Source organism: Rattus norvegicus, chromosome 13 (genome assembly GCF_021556685.1).
Source record: "Rattus norvegicus strain SHRSP/BbbUtx chromosome 13, alternate assembly SHRSP_T2T, whole genome shotgun sequence".
In the NCBI taxonomy this organism is placed as follows: Eukaryota; Metazoa; Chordata; class Mammalia; order Rodentia; family Muridae; genus Rattus; species Rattus norvegicus.
In genome coordinates this window covers 100,219,455-100,241,191 of record NC_141546.1, presented here as the reverse complement: position 1 = coordinate 100,241,191, position 21,737 = coordinate 100,219,455, and the positions used below count along the sequence as shown (strand labels likewise).

Here is a 21,737-nt window from a genome sequence, read left to right as displayed (position 1 = left end):
GACCTTTCTAATTCTTTCAAGTGTGAATTCTTTTATCTGATAAAAAGAATACTTTATAATGATGTCATCATATTCCAATTAAATTATAAAATAATTTAAAGGATACTTTAAATGCGAAAAATACATTTAGGAAAAAAATCTCTTGAAACAGAAGGCAAGTCTTTGCCAATAATATAGAAGTGCTCTTCTGAATTAATGAGAAAAACTTTAAATCCTGCTAGAAAAAAAGAATGAATGGTATCAGTCATTGTTTCCATTGATATGATGATTTAGCATAGGCAAGGTTAACCAGCACTGATGGATGGGAGCACTCTGCTGTCTGAATGGGTTTGTGGGTGGGAGGTGGGGGCGCAATTAGGAAAGGGAGTGCCCCGCCCCTTGTCATCCCAGAGGTGGTGCTTGGACCCTGTCCACAGAGTCTGGAATCTACATTATGGGGAGAAAGAGCAATTCAATTGTCAAATAGCTTTATCTGTGAGCATAAACAACATTTATTTATGTAATTATTTGATACATAGGGAAGGGGGCTGGTCGGGCTGGCAGGGACCAAAATGCCCGGTGACTCCGATGGAATTGAGGAAGATCAGCCTTCACCACGAGAAGGTGCACAGGGAGGATTGTCCAGAGGGATGAAGGCCATAGTGCTCAGGAGAAGAGTGGTGTCGAAAGGTTATGTCTTAGTATATATGTGAAAGTACTGAGGGTGTAGTTCCGATTGGCTAAGATTGTTTGCTACCACGGAGAAAGGGTCTTGTAAGAGCAGAGGTGAGGAAATGAGCAAAAATCAAACTGAATCTGTTTTCTCAGAAACCAAAATCATATATAGGGACTGAAACAATATGTATGTATACACTTAGTAATATACAATAACACACTCCCATATCAGTAACAATTCCATACATGCAGAAGGCAGGGGAACTTTGGTATTCTGCGTTGACAGGGATGTTCAGTGCATGTATCATGATACAAGAAGGCTCATTCCAAAGCAGCATCTACTGAAGGGCTCTGTTAATAATCCGAAGGCGGTGTGTGGGGTTTTGTTACCTTAGAGGTGCATGGGTTTTTGTTACATTTATGGGATTTTGTTACATTTTAGTCAGGCATCTTCCTTGATTCTAGATTTCTTTCAGTTTTTCCCGGGAAATTTTTAAATACAACCAGGCTTCCAGGTTGAAGGTCCCTTTGTCTGCTGTGCTGTTACCAGCGTGGGAAGTGGTGGCTTGTCCCCACCTGTGGTGGTCTCAGAGAGGGCAAAGAAGCAGGCCTGGTCTGGCTGGTGTCTTTTTGTCCCTGCCTTTCACTTCTCTAAGCTACAAGTTCCATGCTTTTACCTACACGGCTTGTAAAGCAAGTGCACAACTGAGTTAAGAGAGGACGGGAAGAGGTAAGATGAGAGTCACTGTGATTGGTTGAGATGCTTTTCAGTCCTGGTGTTGCTGTCTAGCTCGTCTGTGGCATTTTTGCACATAAAGCAAACTACAAACTTTGCTGTTTAGGTGAGAAAATGAGAGTTTGTTAAGGAATGGGCAGCGGCCTGTCTCTAGTCTCAAGCAGCCCTTCCTTCTCCATGTTTTACCAAAGATATTTTATGATTTCCACAAAGTGTGGGAAAATCCTGCCAATTAAAGTCGAAGTCTACCATGACTGGATATCTTTGGGGCTCCACACAATATGGAGACTCCCTTCTTTAGCAGGGCTTCTCTTTCTCTGACCTTATCTGGGGAATTCTTTTTTTTTTTTTAATTTTTTATTGGTTACTTTATTTATTTACATTTCAAATGTTATCCCTCTTCCCAGTCTCCCCTTCACAAACCAGTAATCCCATCCCTCCCTCCCCGCTGCTTCTATGAGGGAGCTCCCCCACTCACCCACCCACCCACCCACCCCTGCTTCACTACCCAAGCATTCCCTTATACTGGGGAATTGAGCCTTCACAGGACCAAGGGCCTTCCCTCCCATTAATGCCAGACAAGGCCAGCCTCTGCTTATATGCAGCTGGAGCCTTGGGTTCTTCCATGTGTACTCCTTGGTTGGTGGTTTAGTCCCTGGGAGATCTGAAGGGGTCTGGTTGACTGATATCATTGTTCTTCCTATGGGATTGAAAACCTCTTTAGCTCCTTCAAATCCTTACCCTAACTACTCCCTCCATTGGGGCCCCCATGCCCAGTCCTATGGTTGGCTGCAAATATCCACATCTGTATTGGTCAGGCTCTGGCAGAGCCTCTCAGGAGACAGCTATATCAGGCTCCTGTCAGCAAGCAATTCTTGGCATCAGCAGTAGTATCTGGGTTTGGTCTCTGCATATGTGATAGATCCCCAAGTCAGGCAGTCTCTGGGTGGCCTTTCCTTCAGTCTCTGCTGTACTCTTTGTCCCTGTGTTTCCTTTAGATAGGAACAATTCTGGGTTAAAATTTTTGAGATGGGTGGGTGGCCCCATCCCTCACCTGTGTCTAACCCGGGACCTTTGGATTTGGTCTCTACAGGTTCTCTCTCCCCTTTGTTGGGTATTTCAGCTACTCTCATCCCCACTGGGTCCTGGGAGCCTCTTGCTCTCCTGGTATCTGAGACTTTCTGGTGGCTACCCCCAGTTCCTCATCCCCCACTGCTACACACCTCTGTTCAATTTCCTGACCCTCTGTATATCTCCCCAGTCTATTCCCACATCTGATCCTGCCCCCACCCCCTTTCCCTCTCCCCCTCTTCTATTCTTCCCAAGTCCCTCTCAACCTCTACTTCCCTTGAGTATTTTGTTCCCCCTTCTAAGTAGGACCTAAACATCCACATTTTGGTCTTCTTTATTCTTGAACTTCATATGGTCTATGAGTTGTGTCGTGGGTATTTCAAGATTTATTTTCCTAATATCTACTTCTCAGTGAGTACATAATCATGTGTGTTCATTCGTGACTGGGTTATTTTACTCAGGATGATATTTTCTAGTTTCATCCATTTTCCTGTGAATTTCATGAAGTCATTGTTTTTAATAGCTGAGTAGTATTCCATTGTGTAGATGTACCACATTTTCTGTATCCATTCCTCTGTTGAAGGGCATCTGGGTTCTTTCCAGCTTCTGGCTATTATAAATAAGGCTGCTATGAACATAGTGGAGCATGTGTCCTTGTTATATGTTGGAGCATCTTTTGGGTATATGCCCAGGAGTGGTATAGCTGGGTCCTCAGGTAGTGCAATGTCCAATTTTCTGAGGAACCTGCAGACTGATTTCCAGAGGGTTGAACTAAGTTGTAATCCCACCAACAATGGACAAGTGTTCCTCTTTCTCCACATCCTCCCTAGCATCTTCTGCCCCCTGAGTTTTGGATCTCAGACATTCTGACTGGTGTGAGATAGAATCTCAGGGTTGTTTTGATTTACATTTTCCTGATGACCAAGGATGTTTGAACACTTCTTTAGGTGCTTCCTGGCCATTTGATATTCCTCAGTTTACAATTCTTTGTTTAGCTCTGTACCCCATTTTTAATAGGATTCTCTGGTTCTCTGGAGTCTAACTTCTTGAATTCTTTGTATATATTGGATATGAGCCCTCTATCTAATGGAGAGTCGTAAAGATCTTTCCCCAATCTGTTGTTTTCCATTTTGTCTTATTGACAGTGTTCTTTGCCTTACAGAAGCTTTACAATTTTATGAGGTCCCATTTATCAATTCTTGATATTATAGCATAAGTCATTCATGTTCTATTCAGGAAATTTTCCTCTCTGCCTTTGTACTTGAGGCCTTTCCCCCACTTTCTCTTCTATTAGTTTGAGTTTATCTGGTTTTACATGGAGGTTCTTGATCCACTTAGACCTGAGCTTTGTACAGGGTGATGAGAATGGGTCAATTTGCGTTCTTCTCCATGCTGACCATCAGTTGAACCAGCGCCATTTGTTGAAAGTGCTGTCTTTTTTCCACTGGATTGTTTTAGCTCCTTTGTCAAAGATCAAGTGACCATAAGTGTGTGGGTTCATTTCTGGGTCTTTAATTCTATTCCATTGATATACCTGCCTGTCTCTGTACCAATACCATGCAGTTTTTATCACTATTGCTCTGTAGTACAGTTTAAAGTCAGGGATGGTGATTCCCTCAGAAGTTCTTTTATTGTTGAGGATACTTTTCATTATTCTGGGTTTTTTGTTTTTCCAAATGAATTTGCAAATTGCTCTTTTTACCTCTGTGAAGAATTGAGTTGGAATTTTGATGGGGATTGCATTGAACCTGTAGATTGCTTTTGACAAGATGGCCATTTTTACTATATTAATCATGCAAATCCATGAGCATTGGACATCCTTCCATCTTCTGAGATCTTCTTCGATTTCTTTCTTTAGAGACTTGAAGTTCTTGTCATACAAAGCTTTCACTTGCTTGGTTAGAGTCACACAGAGGTATTTTATATTATTTGTGACTATTGTGAAGGATGTCATTTCCCTAATTTCTTTCTCAGCCTGCTTATCCTTAAGCAGAGTAGAGGAAGGCTACTGATTTGTTTGAATTAATTTTATACCCAGCCACTTTGCTGAAGTTGTTTATCAGCTGTAGGAGTTCTCTGGTGGAATTTGTGGGGGTCACTTAAGTATACTATCATATCATCTGCAAATAGTGATATTTTGAATTCTTCCTTTCCAATTTGTATCTTTTTGTTGTCCGATTGCTTTGGCTAGGACTTCAAGTACTCTATTGACTAAGTAGGAAGAGAGTGGGCAGCCTCGTCTAGTCCCTGATTTTAGTGGGATTGCTTTAAGTTTCTCTCCATTTAGTTTGAGGTTAGCTACTGGTTTGCAGTATATGGCTTTTACTGTGTTTCAGTATGGGCCTTGAATTCCTGATCTTTCCAAGACTTTTATCATGAAGGGGTGTTAAATTTTGTCAAATGCTTTTTCAGCATCTAATGAAATGATCATGTGGTTATTTTCTTTGAGTTTGTTTATGTAGTGGATAACATTGATGGATTTTCGTATATTGAACCATCCCTGAATCCTTGGGATGAAAGCTACTTGATCATGGTGAATGATCATTTTGATGTGTTCTTGGATTTGGTTTGTGAGAATATTATTGATTATTTTTGCATCAATATTCATAAAGGAAATGGGTTTGAAAGTCTCTTTCTTTGCCCGGTCTTTGTTTGGCTTTGGTATCAGGGTAACTATGGCTTCATAGAATGAATTAGCTAGTGTTCCTTCTATTTCTAGTTTGTGGAATAGTTTGAAGAGTATTGGTATTAGGTCTTTTTTGAAGGTCTGATAGAATTCTGCACTAAACCCATCTGGTCCTGGGCTTTTTTTGGTTCAGAGACTTTTAATGATTGCTTCTATTTCTTTAGGGGTTATGGAACTGTTTAGATGGTTTATCAGATCCTGATTTCATTTTGGTACCTGGCATCTGTCTAGAAAATTATACATTTCATCCAGATTTTCCTGTTTTGTTGAGCATAAGCTTTTGTAGTAGGATCTGATGTTTTTTTTAAAAAAATTTCCTCAGATTCCATTATGTCTCCCTTTTCATTTCCAATATTTGTTAATTTGGATATTCTCTCTGTGTCCTCTGGTTAGTCTGGCTAAGAGTTTATCTGTCTTGTTGATTTTCTCAAAGAACCAGCTCTTGGTTTTATTGCTTCTTTCTACAGTTATCTTTCTTTCTACTTAGCTGATTTCATCCCTGAGTTTGTGATTATCTCCTGCTGTCTACTCCTCTTGGGCATATTTGCTTTTTTTGTTCTAGAGCTTTCAGATGTGCTGTTAAGCTGTTAGTGTGTGCTCTCTTCAATTTTTTTCGTGGAGGCACTCAGAGCTATGAGTTTTCCTCTTAGCACTGCTTTCTTTATGTCCCATAAGTTTGGGTATGTTATGCATCTATTTTCATTAAATTCTAAAAAGTCTTTCATTTTTTTCTTTATTTCTTCCCTGACCAAGTTATCACTGAGTAGAGCATTGTTCAGCTTCCATGTGTATGTGGGCTTTCTCTTGTTTTTGTTGTCACTGAAGACCAGCCTTAGTCCCTGATGATCCAATAGGGTGCATGGGATTATTTCTGTCTTCTTGTATCTGTTGAGGCCTGTTTTGTGACCAGTTATCTGGTCAGTTTTGGAGAAGGTACCATGAGGTGCTGAGAAGAAGGTATATTCTTTTGTTTTAGGATGAAATGTTCTATAGGTACCTGTTAAATCCATTGGTTCATAACATCTGTAAGTTTCTCTGTGTTTCTGTTTAGTTTCTGTTTCCATGATATGTCAATTGATGAGAATGGGATGTTTAAATCTCCCACTATTATTCTGTGTGGTTCAATGTGTGCTTTTAGCTTTAGTAAGGCTTCTTTTATGAATGTGGGTACCCTTGCCTTTGGAACATAGATGTTCAGAATTAAGAGTTCATCTTCTTTGATGAGTATGAAGTGTCCTGCCTTTTCTTTTTTGATAACTTTGGTTGAAAGTTAATTTTATTCAATATTAGAATAGCTGCTCCCTTGTTTTTTGGGACCATTTGCTTGGATTTTTTTTTTTCAGCCTTTTACTCTGAAGTAGTGTCTATATTTGTTACTGAGGTGCATTTCCTGTATGCAGCAAAATGCTGTGTCCTGTTTACATATCCAGTCTGTTAGGGAATTCTAAGCCTGTACATATGTGTCTACCTGAGCAATTTCCCATAGCCTTAGTTAGATTACAGAACTAATTTTTTTTTTTATAAAAATCAATTTAACCAACACCTAGGATTCCTGAAATGTTTCCCCATGCTAAGGAGTCATTTCGGTACCCTAAACCTTCAGCCAATGACATTTGCCCAGCCTGGATGTTCTTACTCTTAGTCCCCGAAAACTTTATAAGCCCTGAATCACCCTAAGTAAAGTTGATCTGTGTGCTGATAGCTGTTCCCATTGTGGTCATTCTTGTGGTCATTCCCTGTTCATGCTCACAGGGTTCTGAACCCCACTGCTGTCCTCTCTGCTCCTACTGCCCTTGTGGACCTTATGGCCGAAGAGCATTTAGACCCACAACACAGCATCTCCAAAATTGTCTTCATTACACACACATGCATGCACGTGCATGCACAAGCACACACAGACACACACACACACACAGACACACACACACACACTCACACACACACACAGACACACACACACTTTTTAAACCTCTGCTAACATAGAACTTAGACCTGAAATCTTTAACCACATTATAATTGGAATATTTGTAATGCTCACAGTATGTGTATAGAACATGAAGTTCATTGTGTAGCATTAATGTACATGAATGGACAAAGAATTATGGCACCATAGTTGTTCTTTCTCCTAAAAATAAATAGTTAATGGGCTTGCGAGGTGACTCAAAGGTAAAGGCACTGTCACCATGACTGAAGACCTGTGTTCCACCCCTGGAATCTTCAAGGTGGGAAGGGAGAACTGACCCTTGCCAGTTGTGCTCTGACTTCCACATAGCCCATCCCACACCTCCCCCAAGTCAACAAGTACACCAAGTAGACAGTTGAGTAAAGATGGTGAACCAGCTTTAGAAAAGAAAGTTAATGACATATTTATAGGGCATTTTTTCATATAAATTCTTTAAGGTTCAGCAAAAAAAAAAAATCGTTTACCAATCCTTCAGAAATTAAGCCAACTTTTAAAATTGTTCCTGTTGTTTTCCTTTGTTTTAATCAGGCCATATACTCCTCTGAAGGGAGGGTTCTCCAATGTGTGGTTTGACAGATTTAAAATATCTAACGACTGCCCAGAGCACCTCGAATCAATCGATAGCATGTGTCAAGTGCTCACCGGATTGATTGATGACGAAGTAAAAAATGGCATCGAGAAAAGCAGGATATTAATAGGTGAGGACTTTACGACATTGGTAATGTATTTCACTGTAGACCAATTATATGTTCTGAGTTGTGTTTGTAGCATTGTTTACAAGTGCGTGAATATCGCTTGACCCATTCGCAGCTTTGGATAAGCTACATGTGCAGCTTTCAAACATATTAGAGTCATAAAAAACAGCTCATGAATCTTTCATTGATTTTCATTTCTAATAATAACTCTCTTTGGCCTGTTTATTTGTTTTAGACAAGGTACTACTATAGAACCAAGACTCCATCAACATTCCAGTTCTTCTGCACTCAGCTCTCGAGTGCTGGGCTACAGGAATGTACCAGCACACCCCAGCTATTTCACTGTTGTTTTAATGATAACGATTTCTCTAATTTTCATCTGAGATTATCCATGACCATTATAGTTTTTCCTTTCATGCAGTTGGGACTTCATGCCCATAAGATTAAACCGCTCCTACCGAGATAAAATAGGGCGCATGGTGACAGTGTGCCGTCAGACTCATGAGCACAGCCTTTCGGTAGGCGTCAGAAGACACTGGTAACCTTGTGTTAAGTATGTCACAGTGGGCCCCGTTCCCAAGGGCGTTCAAAGCTTCTTGTAAACTCCATATCGAATACTTTCCCTGTCTGAACTTATCACATACGCAAACCTGCAAAATTCTCTACTTCTCTAATAAGTGCAAACGTAAGACAAGATGTGTAGAATGTCAGTTGTACAAATGGTTTGCACAGTGTACAAACTTGTAGCCAGTACAATATAAATTAAATATGTCCATCATGTGCTAAATAACATCAAAATATACCGAGAAATCTCCCAGAGACTAGACAAAAAGAGCAGTTTTCGTACTGTAAAGTCCCTCGGCAGCCGTTGAAGCCTTCCCGGTGCCGAGCTGTCAGTCAGTAGCCAGGGCCCCATAGCACAGGGGATGCATAGCATCCATAGCACAGGGGATGCGATCCCTCGCCTGCCTTTGCTTTCCACTTCAGTTTAAGAATGGCTACGGCATCCAGGCCAGCATCTCCATCTCTCTAACCCCCAGGCTCCTAGCCCGTGTTCTCCTGTGTTTTCGTGGTTAGCACTGAGTATCCCACAGGGAAGAGAGGGAAGCCTGGGGAGGGCACGGAGGAGACACAACTCAGCCTGTAACCTCAGCAAACAGCAGGGAGCAGTCACAGACCCACCATCCGGTCTTCAGCTTAGTCCCCTATGTCCCTACCATGGTGGCAGGACATTTTCTGGATACATAAAGGGACAGACAGACAAATAAAGCAAGCTGGGTATCACAGATTCCTTCCTCTAAGTTACTTAAGGAAGTAACAGATCCCGCTGTCTGTGATGAGCACCCGGGCCCGCTGTGACCCACAGGTATCCAAAAGGAATGGTCAGGGACGGTGCCCCATCACACTCCCTGCCCTGAACATCTAGCACGAGGTCTAGCACCGAGTACATTACAAATGTATACTCCATAGATGACTGGTGAGCAAACTCCTGACTGGAGTAATTATAATTGTAGGAATTTAGATGAAGGAAAGGTCACGTGCACTTGGGGACCTTAGGTGAGGACCAGAGGATGATGGCAGTGACACAGGAGGTGTGTCAGTTGTTAAAACTTAGCCATTACACTGTGCAGTCCAGGCTCAGTCCAGGCAGTCCGTAAATAGCAAGTGGAAAAGGTCAGGCTTGCTGGTTAGGTCTTGGACACAAGCCACCATAACGAAGTTAGCTGCCCAACTGGGCCAGGTTAAGAGTCTGAAGTGGTATAGTTGGATAGGAATGACACAGATGTGTCCAAGACTGAAGTCCAACGTGCCTGGCTAGACCAGCCCACAAGTACTGTAGATACCTGTGCTCTCTGTAAAGTGGAGAGAACACAACTATTTGGTAGGGAAATGGCACTTAGGACGTATTTGGCTCATTCTTGACTCCTAGTAGGTCCTCTTAGGACTATTCTGTGCATTAGACAATGTTCTCTCCAAAGCAGTGACAAGCTAGGTATGGTGCCAGAGGTGGCTCATTGGTTAAAAGAGCACCGGTTGCTTTTCCAGAGGCGCTGGCTCAATTCCCTGCACCCTCATGGCAGCTCACATCTATCTGCCACTCCAGCTCCAGGGGATTGGGTGCCATCTTCCAGCCTCCATGGGCACCAGGCGTGCACATAGCAATCAACACACATGTAGGCAAAGCACCCACATGTGCAGCGTTAAATAATACTAGATATGCATTCTACACTAAGCACGGAACCAGTCCTCCACTTTACCAGTATTAGTAATGGAATCGGAGGATAACGTTGGGTTGAGAATATTAGGTTGTAAAATAAGACCACAGAACCTCTGGGAGGAGAAACTTAGAACAATACCCTGCGCACTTCTGGGGAGCCATCAGCTGGAGCGCATGTCTCATCAAATGCTCACCTCTGCCGGTTATCACTTGGCTGCCCTTCCTATGCGCCATTGAGCCCAGTAGCCTGTCTCTGGCATTTTTCAGTGCCATGAAGACAGTGAATTTTGTTAAGGTCAGAGAAACAAGGAATATTTTGAATCTATGTCTATTACTCAATGTAATGCCCCATGATAAAAAAAAAGTTAGAAGAACATTTAAAGGCCATAATTCTTCCATAAAACCCAAGTATTTTTTTAAAACTTCATAGTATTTGTCAAAATCTCTTCACAAAAAATTCCACCATCTACATTAGAACTCTTTCTTACTTACTACATCTGTATTGAAGGGTCCAGTCTTGAGTGGGTTTTTCCATAAGAAGTTTAAATAAGTATTAATAACTAATTTTAATTTACATTTAATTTGCTATTTTACTTTCAGTTCTGCTTTAGTTTAACAAAAAAAGACTTTTAACAAAATTTATTAGCTTATCCATTTTATAACCTTTTTCTTTCGTTCTCTATAACTTAATGAACATTCATTCAAATTAATTTTATTTTTCTGTAATTTATTTTTACATTTAATACTTGATTTACCTGGAATTTAGTTTCTTTTTCCTCCATAGAATGATTTTTTTTATTATTTCCTGAAGCAGAAAGAGAAATTTGTTAAAAAGTTAATTCATATATAATTATAAGACAGTCTGTGATTAAATTAGTATTTCATCAGGACTCCATAGAATTTATGAGAAAAGAAAAAAATGTCTTTGGAAAGTTTATAAATACATTTATAAAATTTAAAGTTTATAATGATGGCATAACATTTGTAGAATAATATAACTTATGAAAATCTAAAACAGAAAGAGTACATTGTTAGAATTTGTAACACGAGCCAGTCAACTTCCGTGAAACTGCTTTCCTAGCTTGAGAGGGAGCGCGTGGGGGATATCAGAAGTGCAGATAGGACCCTGTCTGTCTGTCCTTCTTAACCACCTACTCTGATGGCCATTAGAAGCCTGAGTGGCTGTCCTGGCATGACACTGCCTGCCATTCAGAGACCTGGAGATGGCTCACCAGTTCTTCCTTGTGGATATTTCCTTGTCCCTTGGTGTATACGTGCTTTTCTACCCTCTACCATTGTCATTGTTCAGTGATCATTTAAACACAAATCACTACAAAATGTGTTTCTGCTAGCTTTACTCTAATGTATCTGTTAGAGTGTATACCAACTGTTGAAATCTCAGTGCTTTTTGTAACGTTGTGGTAGAAGGACTTAGTGGGCAATCAGGACTGTGCACTTTGATTCAAAAGAATTTTTATTAAATATAGTCAAGTGAGCATGCATTCACTTGTGTCTGGGTGACATACACACTCCATATTGAAAATTGAAGTTATGTTGTCAAAGCAGGTAGTTGTACAGTAGGAAATCTCTTCGATACAAAAAGGAAGTACTAGCTATAAAACGGCTTCCGTATCCTTCCTGTGTAACAATGGCCAGGGTTCTGATGTATGGGATAATGTGTATAATCAGATGTGTCTCTGAGGTTATAGCTTCAACCTCTGACACTTTGTAACCAATGCTGCTCCAGGTCTGAGGAGGTGAGGAAAGGTCCATCCTTTCCTCGTGTGTCATTTTGATTGATGCTATCTTATTGTGTTGAGCTTAGTTAGAAACAGGTCTTTGTACTGTATGTGGTCTGCCGCTTCTCCCAGGGAGTCATCTGCCTTGGAGTGGTATGTAGACTAACTTTTTATGCCCAGGTTGTTCATAAAACTTAAGTGTTGGAGTAGTAACATTTCTCAGAAACTCTAATGGGCTAGGAACAGAAGTCAAACACTCGAATGTAGAAGTATCATTGGCGACATGAGTGGAAGATGTGGGGCAGGTAGTACGGAGGCAGCAAATAGACCTTAGTGGTTAAAAACATCTTCCTCCTAGAAAAATAGACCTCTACCTGATCATAAAGCAGGAAAGGATTTGGTAAACAAAAGAGAAACCTGTTTGTGGAAGAAAGGAAAAGTGTGGCATGTACCCTAGGACTTATCATCACCAAGTGAGACATAGAGAAAGGATGATATGATGGGATGTTGACTGCAGAGGGATGTGAGCCATGATGGGATGTTGACTGCAGAGGGGTGTCAGCCATGATGGGATGTTGACTGCAGAGGGGTGTCAGCCATGATGGGATGTTGACTGCAGAGGGGTGTCAGCCATGATGGGATGTTGACTGCAGAGGGATGTGAGCCATGATGGGATGTTGACTGCAGAGGGATGTCAGCCATGATGGGATGTTGACTGCAGAGGGGTGTCAGCCATGATGGGATGTTCACTGCAGAGGGGTGTCAGCCATGATGGGATGTTGACTGCAGAGGGATGTCAGCCATGATGGGATGTTCACTGCAGAGGGGTGTCAGCCATGATGGGATGTTCACTGCAGAGGGATGTCAGCCGTGATGGGATGTCCACTATAGAGGAATACCAACCATAATGTGGAGGTGACATGTGCAGGTTACTAGGACAGCAGAAAGGAAACAACCAGGTAAGGAGTCATGGACCAATGAACTGACACCAGAACATTGAGAAGACAGAGAACGATGGCTCCAAAGGAGGTTTCAGCTGACTGTGGAATGAGCCATGAGGGATGCGTTTTCCAAGTTTTATGCAAAGACCCGCGTTACTGCCTTAACAGGAAGCATGAATAAGCTTCCGTTGTAAAGGAGGAAGTAGATAAAGCTTTGCCAGGGGTGCACATCTGCATACCCAGGTACGTCAGTGCAAGAGTGGTCTCTGGAGACATTCACAGATCCTCGTCGGGTGACTTAAGGATGTAAGACAGTGTTTAGTTTGCTCGCTTTTAGCATATCTAGCATATGAGTCTATAAAGGTTATGATGAAACTTAGAAGAAGCACAAGCGTGCAGCTCTGAACTTCCCAGTTACTTTCTGAAAGTTGACCAGATGTGTTCAGTAGAAGCAGCTCTAACTCCTGTACCGTGAGGTAGCCCAACAGTGAGCGCGGCTTGCCTTCTGCAGTTCTCACACATCCACCATGAGTGCCCATGTGTAAAATAGAAGCACATTTCATAGCCAGGCCATACCTCTCAGATTTACATCGTGGACTTCGTATGTTTTTACTGAAGAAGAGAAATCAAAATGGAGAGCGAGAGTCTCCAGTGTGCGCCGTTATGCTTGCCAAGTCTAGAGATGATGGTGACTCCAGCTTAGCACATAGCAGCCGTCGTAGACACTCTTGTTTGTACGGAAGGTCTTCATAAGCTTTCCTTCCATATGCAGCTGTCCTGCTTAGCCTTGCAGTGAGGAAATTAGGATATAATTGTTTCCATTCCACCAGGGAAGGGATTAAAATTCAGAGATTATGGGCAGCACAGAGGAAACCTAGAACCCAAGCCCCACAATTTAGTCAAGCGCTTTCTACCATGATCAGAATCTGTTTATGGCCACTAGGTGGTGATAACTTGTTAAGAGAAGATATTGATATAATTTAGGTTCAATTTTGATCCAGGATGTATAGAATCTGACTCTTACCAGAATTTTGGTACTATAAGTGTATGATCAAAATTTCACAGTACGGTGAAGTATGTTCTTACATAACCACACATATGTTACATGTGTGACCTATATACTCACCATGAATGGCACAATTAAATAATTATGGTCCAATCATAAAACTGCATAAATTCACTACACATAGAAGTCACTCAACGAGTGTTCATCAAATTATGAATTTAGATTTTAACTTTCATAGGTTTCGTAATCACGTGCAAAGGCTTCTCACATTATGGATCCAATGTAGAGCGTATTCAGCTGTTAAAACATTAGAAAACCTCCTGGATACTAAGAATCTCAGGATTGGTTTCTTTTTTTGCTTTGTCTATGGAGGAAACACATTACAGAATGACTTGTAGTTTCGATGTTAACATTATAATAGGATTTAAAATATAGGCTTTTAAATAAAATTAAAACAGAGGGGCATCTGGAATCCCAGGATACAGCCTAGCAACATCATTTTCTGAGCCCCCAAGGCCTTCCTGGGGCAAACATGTGAAATGATAATATTGTTCATTCTATATATGTGCGGATAAATGTATTTTTACTTATTAAAAACAACTCAGAATCTTCTAGCAACATTTACCAGGCCTCCAACGGCTTAGTTGGGACTGGCGCCCTAGCACGCGTCTGTAGAGGAGTGGAAGTGTCAGAACGTGGGAGCTTTGTAGGGGGGAGTGCAGAAAGGAAGACGGTGACCATGAGATGTCGGTTCCCAGGATGTTTGAGCCTTTTCGTGTTTGCAGAGTACCATGTAAATGAAATAGAGGGACTGAGAATTTTATTACCTTAAAAAAAACTCTGTCCCCTTAATAGCAAACTTCATGCTTTTGTCCTAAGGAATTTGCTTTGAGATAGAACATGTTAATTTTCCCAGTATAGAGTTTTTTATAGATTGTTTCTGTTTTATTTTATACAAAGAGTTCATAAAGCCAAGTTTATTATTTTTAACATGTTTTATTCAGCTTGTTAATCGTAAGTCTCTGTTAAATTGTTGCCTCTTACTACTTTAAATACTTCACCAGCAACTATAAACACCCACCATAACCATTACCGACAATGAATTTACTATTTTCTATTTACTGAGTAGTATATTGTGGGCTGGAGTTTAGACTTCTAGATGGAAAATCGACTCACATAACCGGTCCTTTGTGTTCAGTTTTCTTCTTTGAGAGAAAATATACAAAGTTGCTTTTCACAGGGACCCACGCTAAAGGTGACAGTGTTGTCAAAGCTAGCAAGTGGGGAGCTATGATTACCTCACTGGACAGTTAAATGGGTTAGGGACTTAAAATGACATTTTAATATGCATATGTTCTCCATTGTGATAAATAGAAACATGGGTGAAAAGCTCAGAGGAAACTTTTATGTGCTTCCCCCCCCTTTTCTTCTTCTTCTCCCCTCTTGTCCCACCCCCACCCCAGCCTCTTTCTTTGGTTGTTCTTTTTCAGTCTCATCAAAGGACACTGAAGTCACACAAACTCACTAGATTTCTGACTTAATGCAAATGAACTGTCAATGGGGCCTAATGTGTAAAGTTTTATAATCACTTTAAAGCATATTTGGGCCTCTTTGTTTGATTTATTGTATTTTATTTTCTAGATCTTTATCTTAGGCTCGGGATTATCTTTTAATGAATCGGTGAGTTGGATTTTAAAAAGGTTGTTTTCTCTGGTACAGTTAGATGCTATCCCTCGTAACGTTCAGCTGCCACCGCCGGCCATGGCTCTCTACGCTCACATTTAAGCTACCTAACAATTAAACACAAAAATTTGGTTCCCACGCCACAGTGGCTGTCTTTGAAACACTCATGAACAGTGTTTGGGGAAAAATTTGATTCAGGGACTTGTGTTTCTCAGGAAAGAACAGCTGCTTAGCCCTGGTGTAGTCCTGTTGTCCACAGAAGACTGATCCTTCTCCAGTCACCACCATGTTTGTACTTAACCCATAATGCTTAGTGTGGAATTACTCACCGACAGCTGAGGTCCCCAAATATCCAATTCATGGTTAAAGAGTGTTAGACATCAGACATATGTGATGAGATTTTTCTACTGGTCCATGACTGAGTCTCATATTCTTTTTTCATTTTTTTTTATCTTTAGTCTACTTTTCCAGTCTAGTCATTTTCTCCCCATTCCAGATTTCCTTTTCTTTTGTGAGCATTGTTGTTCAAGTTGCTGTGAAATTCAGTTCCCTTGCCCTTTCCCAAGTGCTTCAGTTCTACCTGAGGGCCACCCTTCCTATCCAGCTTCAACCATACATAGTTTTAACAGCTTTATTATCCTATCAAATTAAGTTGCCAGAAATGTCATTTCCTGACAGTAAACTTGCCTCCTTGCAGAAGTATCTTTTTCAAAGTTCAGTTTACATGAACCTCATTTATCCAGTGAATATTTATGAAGATCCTGCTGTGCCCAGCCCTGTTCTAAGCATAGGGGGATCTTTCTTCTCCAGTGAATGCTAAGTCCTTATGCTCTTTACTGAAGACCTTATTAAAGTGTCAGTCGCAGAAGTGGCCGTGTGCACAATGTCTGGCTTTTGAATTTTATGTTTAATAAAGATCCACTTAATAAATTCCAGCAAGAAATTTAATGCTAGGAACAGTTTCTAGTATGATTTATTATGGTTCCTCCTGTGAAGGAATATTGCCTTGCTAGAGGGGAACTGTTAAACCTCCATCTATGACTGATTTACCACTGTGTCAATGAGATGGCCTGCCTCCTCCCTCTTCTTCTGAGCCTTGTGTACCCACCAGATTCCCCTCTCTGTCTCTCTGTGTACATCTCTGTGTGTCTGTTGACCCCTACACACACACAGCATGTGTTTAGCAGTGCGTTTGCCTTTACAATATCTATAAATGGATGAGAACAAAGGAAGAGCTAGAAGTGAGCATTCCCAGCATCAGTCCATGAGGGTAGGACAGCTGTGATTCTCTCCTGAGGGAGAGTTATCATCACTCCCCATCGAAGAATGGATTTGTATAGTTAAGAGAAATGTAAACGTTTGAAGCCTTTGAAGACTCAAGAGTTAGTGCTGACCAACGTCACACTCTGTGTAGAAGCCTGGTGGAAACTGTTAAGCCTATGTACTGTAGCTCTCCAGTTTTCCTGGAAAGTAAGTCCTAGATTCTAGTGAATTCATTCATACATTTAGGTAGGCTATGTCTCAGGCAGACTAGAAGTTAGTTTCCCACCTTTTCAATCTAATCCTCATTTTAATCCAAATTTTAAGATAGGAAAATGTTAAGAGAAGCTTTCTAAGATATTAAATCATCACATTTTTGTTTGGTTGGTTGTTTCTGAGACAAGCGTAGGTCGACCTTGAACTCCTGATCATCCTGCCTCCCTCTCTGAGCTGGCAGTATGGAGGCCTACCACCAAATGTGGATTTGGTTATACAGACTTAAGGATTCAGTTGCCATCCTGTGCGGGCACTGTACGTGGCTGGGTGTTTAAAGAGCTAATGAGTATACGCAAAGGAGGGCAGGGATGCCTCTCAGTGGGTTGCAGACTCTCAGGCGGATTCTGACACTTGAGGAAAGAGATGCCTCTTCCTCCTGACGTTCGTAGCCCCCAGCACAGTAGAGTGTCCCAGCAGAGGAGAATTTGCTCAGCTACTGTGCAGAGACTTCAGACGGGCAAGGCCTGAAGCTAGAACCACGACAAACCGCATGAAGTAGTAAGTCCCTGGCTCCACTCTGCACACGAGTGTTCACATGCTGGGGATGCTGACCAGGTCTGTGTGGAGTCTGTATGTCCAAAGGAGACGCATGGAGGATGCAGCCTTGTACAGACACACAGCTAGAGGTGTGCACATTCCTTCTTCCTGCACAAAGCTGCTCCGAAAACTTCCTTTGTTGTCTTGCATCTGGGGATGGCGCTGGTCCTATCATCCTTTAAGGTGTCTCTTGTCTGCGCAGGTCCAGTCACTAAACCTCAAAACTGCCGTGCTACTGGTGAGCTCCTCTCATTTTTTCCTGGAGAAATAAAAGTACAGGCATAATATTCATCCTTATCATGCATGATTATTATTTGCAGATTGTGCCTTTTAGGAGAAATCTAAACTTCGCAATTTGCTAGCCTTCTTATATATATTTGAATCCTGGGCCCTAATTAATGGCAGTTGCCTTCCCCAGAGGAAGAACAGGTTCGAAGGCTGAGAGGGAGTTCATTAGTTCTGTCACAGTGATTTGCAACCCAGAAGCTTTACTTTATACCCAAAATTAAGGACACACCTTTAAGCAGGCCACCTGTGCTGCAAGATGTTTGACTACATTGTGAACCCCGAGACTGTGAACTGGAAACACCTGTTTCTAGCTGTGGTATGGCTCAGCCCTTAGCATACACCTTTAATCACAAACAGTGAAGCAAAGTTAATCTGTAGACGGAAACACCATGTTTGAAAGTGATGTCCAATTGAGTGGCAGACAAAGTGATGAATCAGAGGTAGATTTGACAGAATAAGATACATCCAGCTCTCACAAGACAAGAAGAAAGGGAAGCGACTTGAGGGGTAGCACAGAGAGAGGCAGTTTCACTGGGAGAGTTGTGGAGACCAGTTGCAGAGAGAGAACAAGATAGACAAAATATTCTAGGCCTAGATTAGATTGTACAGAGACTAGACGCTTCCAGGACTAGGCCTAGGTTAGCAGATGGAGTCAGTAAGACAACAGTTGCTTCAGGCAGATAAAGTGTACTTTTACATACCTGCCTCCTCAGGCCTCAGTCTTCTTGATGTAGAGAGGGAGTATCTCATAAATTCACATAATGGTTTCCAATGAGTTTCAGATAGTACTTTATTATGTGAAGTAGGGCAGTAGGCTGAAAATTAGGAGACTGAATTGTGTACCAGATGTAATTTTAAAGCCTGTAAATGTGTGGTTTCCTTTTGTTTATTTTTCATAGGATACAAATGAGATGGCTCCAGTTCTCATTGAAGGCTAGGACCCCTTGTGGAGCTCTGAGCTCTGGCCATGCAAGGCCTCACTCCCAACACAGCATCCCTAATCCGTGATACATATGTTACCTCAGCTGTGCTCTGAAATAGCAGGGTCTCTGTGTGCCTTAAGTTGCCTAGTTCAAGCCACGAGTGCAGTATTCTGCACTAAAAGAGACTAAGGCAGGAGAAGCATGAGTTCCAGGCCAGCCTGGGTCACATAATAAGACTCTGTTCCAACACCAAGGGCTGGCTAAGTTATCTCAGGCCTTGGATCAAGTAAAATTATTAAGTAAATGATTTTTTTCTCATATGAGTGAGTTTATTTTATTCTATCTCCTCAGTTTGCAAACTAATATCGTATTCCAAAAAAGCTTTGCTAGCTCCCCATTGTTTCTAACCATCATTCATTCCTAATGCAGACGTTACCAGGCTCTGTTATGGGGAAGAGAGCAGAAACATGACTATTGGTGGAGCACAGCAAATGGTACAGAGAGGAACGTGTTAACTGCAGGTGTGGTGTGAGGGCTCCTATAAATAAGACCCAAACTAAAGTAGACACTGGAAGCGTAACTAAGTCAGGTGTCTGCTTTTTCTTGATGTATGTGATTTCCCTCCTAAGTCTGTCTCTTTGTATAATACATCTCTTTACCACCAGCCTTGGCATTATTCACTCACAACAGGACCTGTTCTGAGACCTGAAGACGACCTGTGGTTTGAATAAGAATCACCCTCACAGGCTCTTATGTCACCAGAGAGTGGAACAATTTGAAAGGATGAGGAGGAGTAGATGTGGCCCTGTTGGAAGAACTGTATCCCTGGGCTGGTGGTGGGATTTGAGGTTTGAAGTGTCCACACCAGGCCCAGGCACACTCCCCCACACCCTGTCCCCATCTCTCCTCTTGAGGATCAGAGTGTAGCTCTTAGCTGCTTCTCCAGCTCCATGTTTGTTTGCCTGCCTGCCACCATGCTCTGCACCTTGACGATAACGGACTAACCTGTGGGACTCTAAGCCAGGTTGAGGTTTTCTTTTAGAAGAGCTGCCATGCTATGGTGTCTCTTCAGCCAAAGAGCAGTGCCTGAGATGGAGACTGAAGTTCTCTTTAGGAGTCTTTCCTTCATACATCCAGAGCCTTTAAAATGCTCGTGAAAGATTGGTACTGACCTGTTTTACTCTGAAGGGCCTTGGGACCATGTGTGCACCCCTCCTCTTCTGATGAGCCTGTGTATTCCTTCCTTTAGGGGGATTTTCTATGGGAGGCTGCATGGCGATGCATTTAGCCTACAGAAAACACCCAGGAGTGGCAGGAGTATTTGTTCTTTCTGGTTTTCTGAATAAAGCCTCTGCTGTTTACCAGGTAAGTTCTGGAACTCATAAAACAAATAAGCAAATGTAACATGAAACAAACACAATGAAACTAAAGTTGAAATTAAGCAATAAGATGTGGTGCCTAGTTGACACAGATCGATGGTGCCTGGAACTCATGGCCAGGTGAGTCATGTCGAGTGCAGGAGGCCTCTGTGTTCAGCTAGCACACCATGGAAAGGACAGTCAGAGAGGAAGATGTTTAGTGTTATATGAACCCATTATACCAAACTAGAAGGAAAGGCTACGGTCGGACTTGCTCGTTACAAGTCTACTCAAAAATCAATTATAAAGCCACTGCAGCTCTATAATGCGCTACAGCTTCATGACTGAAAGTTGACCAGGGTAGTAGGATGTGGCTTTTCTCTCCAGTTATGCTCACCTCTATTTCTTCGTCCTACTCTCCCCACAAAGAAGTCTGTCCTTGCCTTTCCATCCAGTTCTTATGGGAATGCTTCACTGGCCTTTGAAGAGTCCTCGGTGGTGTAAACGGAGTGCACACACCCACACATCCCTCACAGAAGCCTTCTCACTGGCGTACGGTGCACACCTCGCTCTGTACCACGTACAGCGCTGTAGTGAACTACGCATGTTCTTCTCTGACTGATTGCCTAACCCGGTTGTCTCATGTCTTCCTTTAGGATCTTCAGCAAGGTGGCCGCGCGTTCCCCGAGCTCTTCCAGTGTCACGGCACAGCGGATGACCTAGTTCTTCATGCGTGGGGTGAGGAGACCAACTCAAACCTGAAGTCTCTGGGAGTGAGCACAACGTTTCACAGTCTCCCAGATGTTTACCATGAGCTCAGCAGACCTGAGCTGGAGAGGCTAAACTGCCACGAAGCTGCCAGGAGAGACAGATGGGCAGAGTGAATGAGTCCTGACCCAGATAGTTTATCTTATCCTCACAAAAGTTAAGATCATTGAAACAGCCAGCACCCCCGTGTTATACAAATGAAATTGCTTATCTATTTTTATTCAGCAGAATTGTCTTGAAAATCATCACAAAGTGAATGTCAACTGTTTATTTTGTCACTGCACAGGTGCCATTGAGAGGGCACACTGGGATTTGCTTGTCCATTCACCACAGGTTTGGGTGACTCCCTGTGTGAGGCTATCATAAATAGGGCTGTTGTGAAGTGTAAACATCTCCCTAAGGGTGGAGAGCTGGATGACCCGCTGTCGCATCTCCTGAAGCCACCCATTCCAGGCAGCAGTGTGGTGGCTCTTGATGCCGAGTTCTGCCCGACTTTTATCTTGTCCACTCTAGTGGTTGTGTAGTGTTCATGCAGTGTTTTGAGTTTTGTTTGCTTGGTGCCAATGATGTGGTACAGAATCCTACACTAAGGGGTTTTCCCAGATTTGTGAAAATCAGTTTGCCCTCCCCAATCTCTTTCTGAATTATCTTTGTGAAGGTGATTTACTGCCATGTTATAATGACAAAGTATGAATAAATAATTTACTGACTTGAAGACTTATTAAAATGTCTAGTCCTATAATGAATAATTTAATCTTATTACAGGTAGACTTAATTTAGATCAATAGCTGTGCATTGTGTTTTAGATAACTGGTTATAGACACTTAAAGATCTTTTAAGTATTTTAAGGTAAGTGTATGATAATAGTCTTTTGTGGTTTCCACACGTGTGTATTGCTCATTTTTCAAAAACCTCCTTGTACCTCTTTCTACTGG

At 41.9% G+C, this 21,737-nt stretch overlaps 1 protein-coding gene across 1 annotated transcript in view; it reads left to right on the top strand.

Annotated features, from left to right (window-relative positions):
* Lyplal1 (lysophospholipase-like 1) overlaps positions 1-21,529 on the top strand; it is a 31,274-nt gene extending 9,745 nt beyond the window's left edge. The window contains exons 3-5 of the mRNA NM_001105986.3: positions 7,639-7,808; positions 19,926-20,041; positions 20,691-21,529. Of these exons, the coding sequence (NP_001099456.2) occupies positions 7,639-7,808; positions 19,926-20,041; positions 20,691-20,918 (514 nt within the window). The 3' untranslated portion in view covers positions 20,919-21,529. The remainder of the gene's footprint in view (positions 1-7,638; positions 7,809-19,925; positions 20,042-20,690) is intronic.
* Positions 21,530-21,737: the final 208 nt, after the last annotated feature.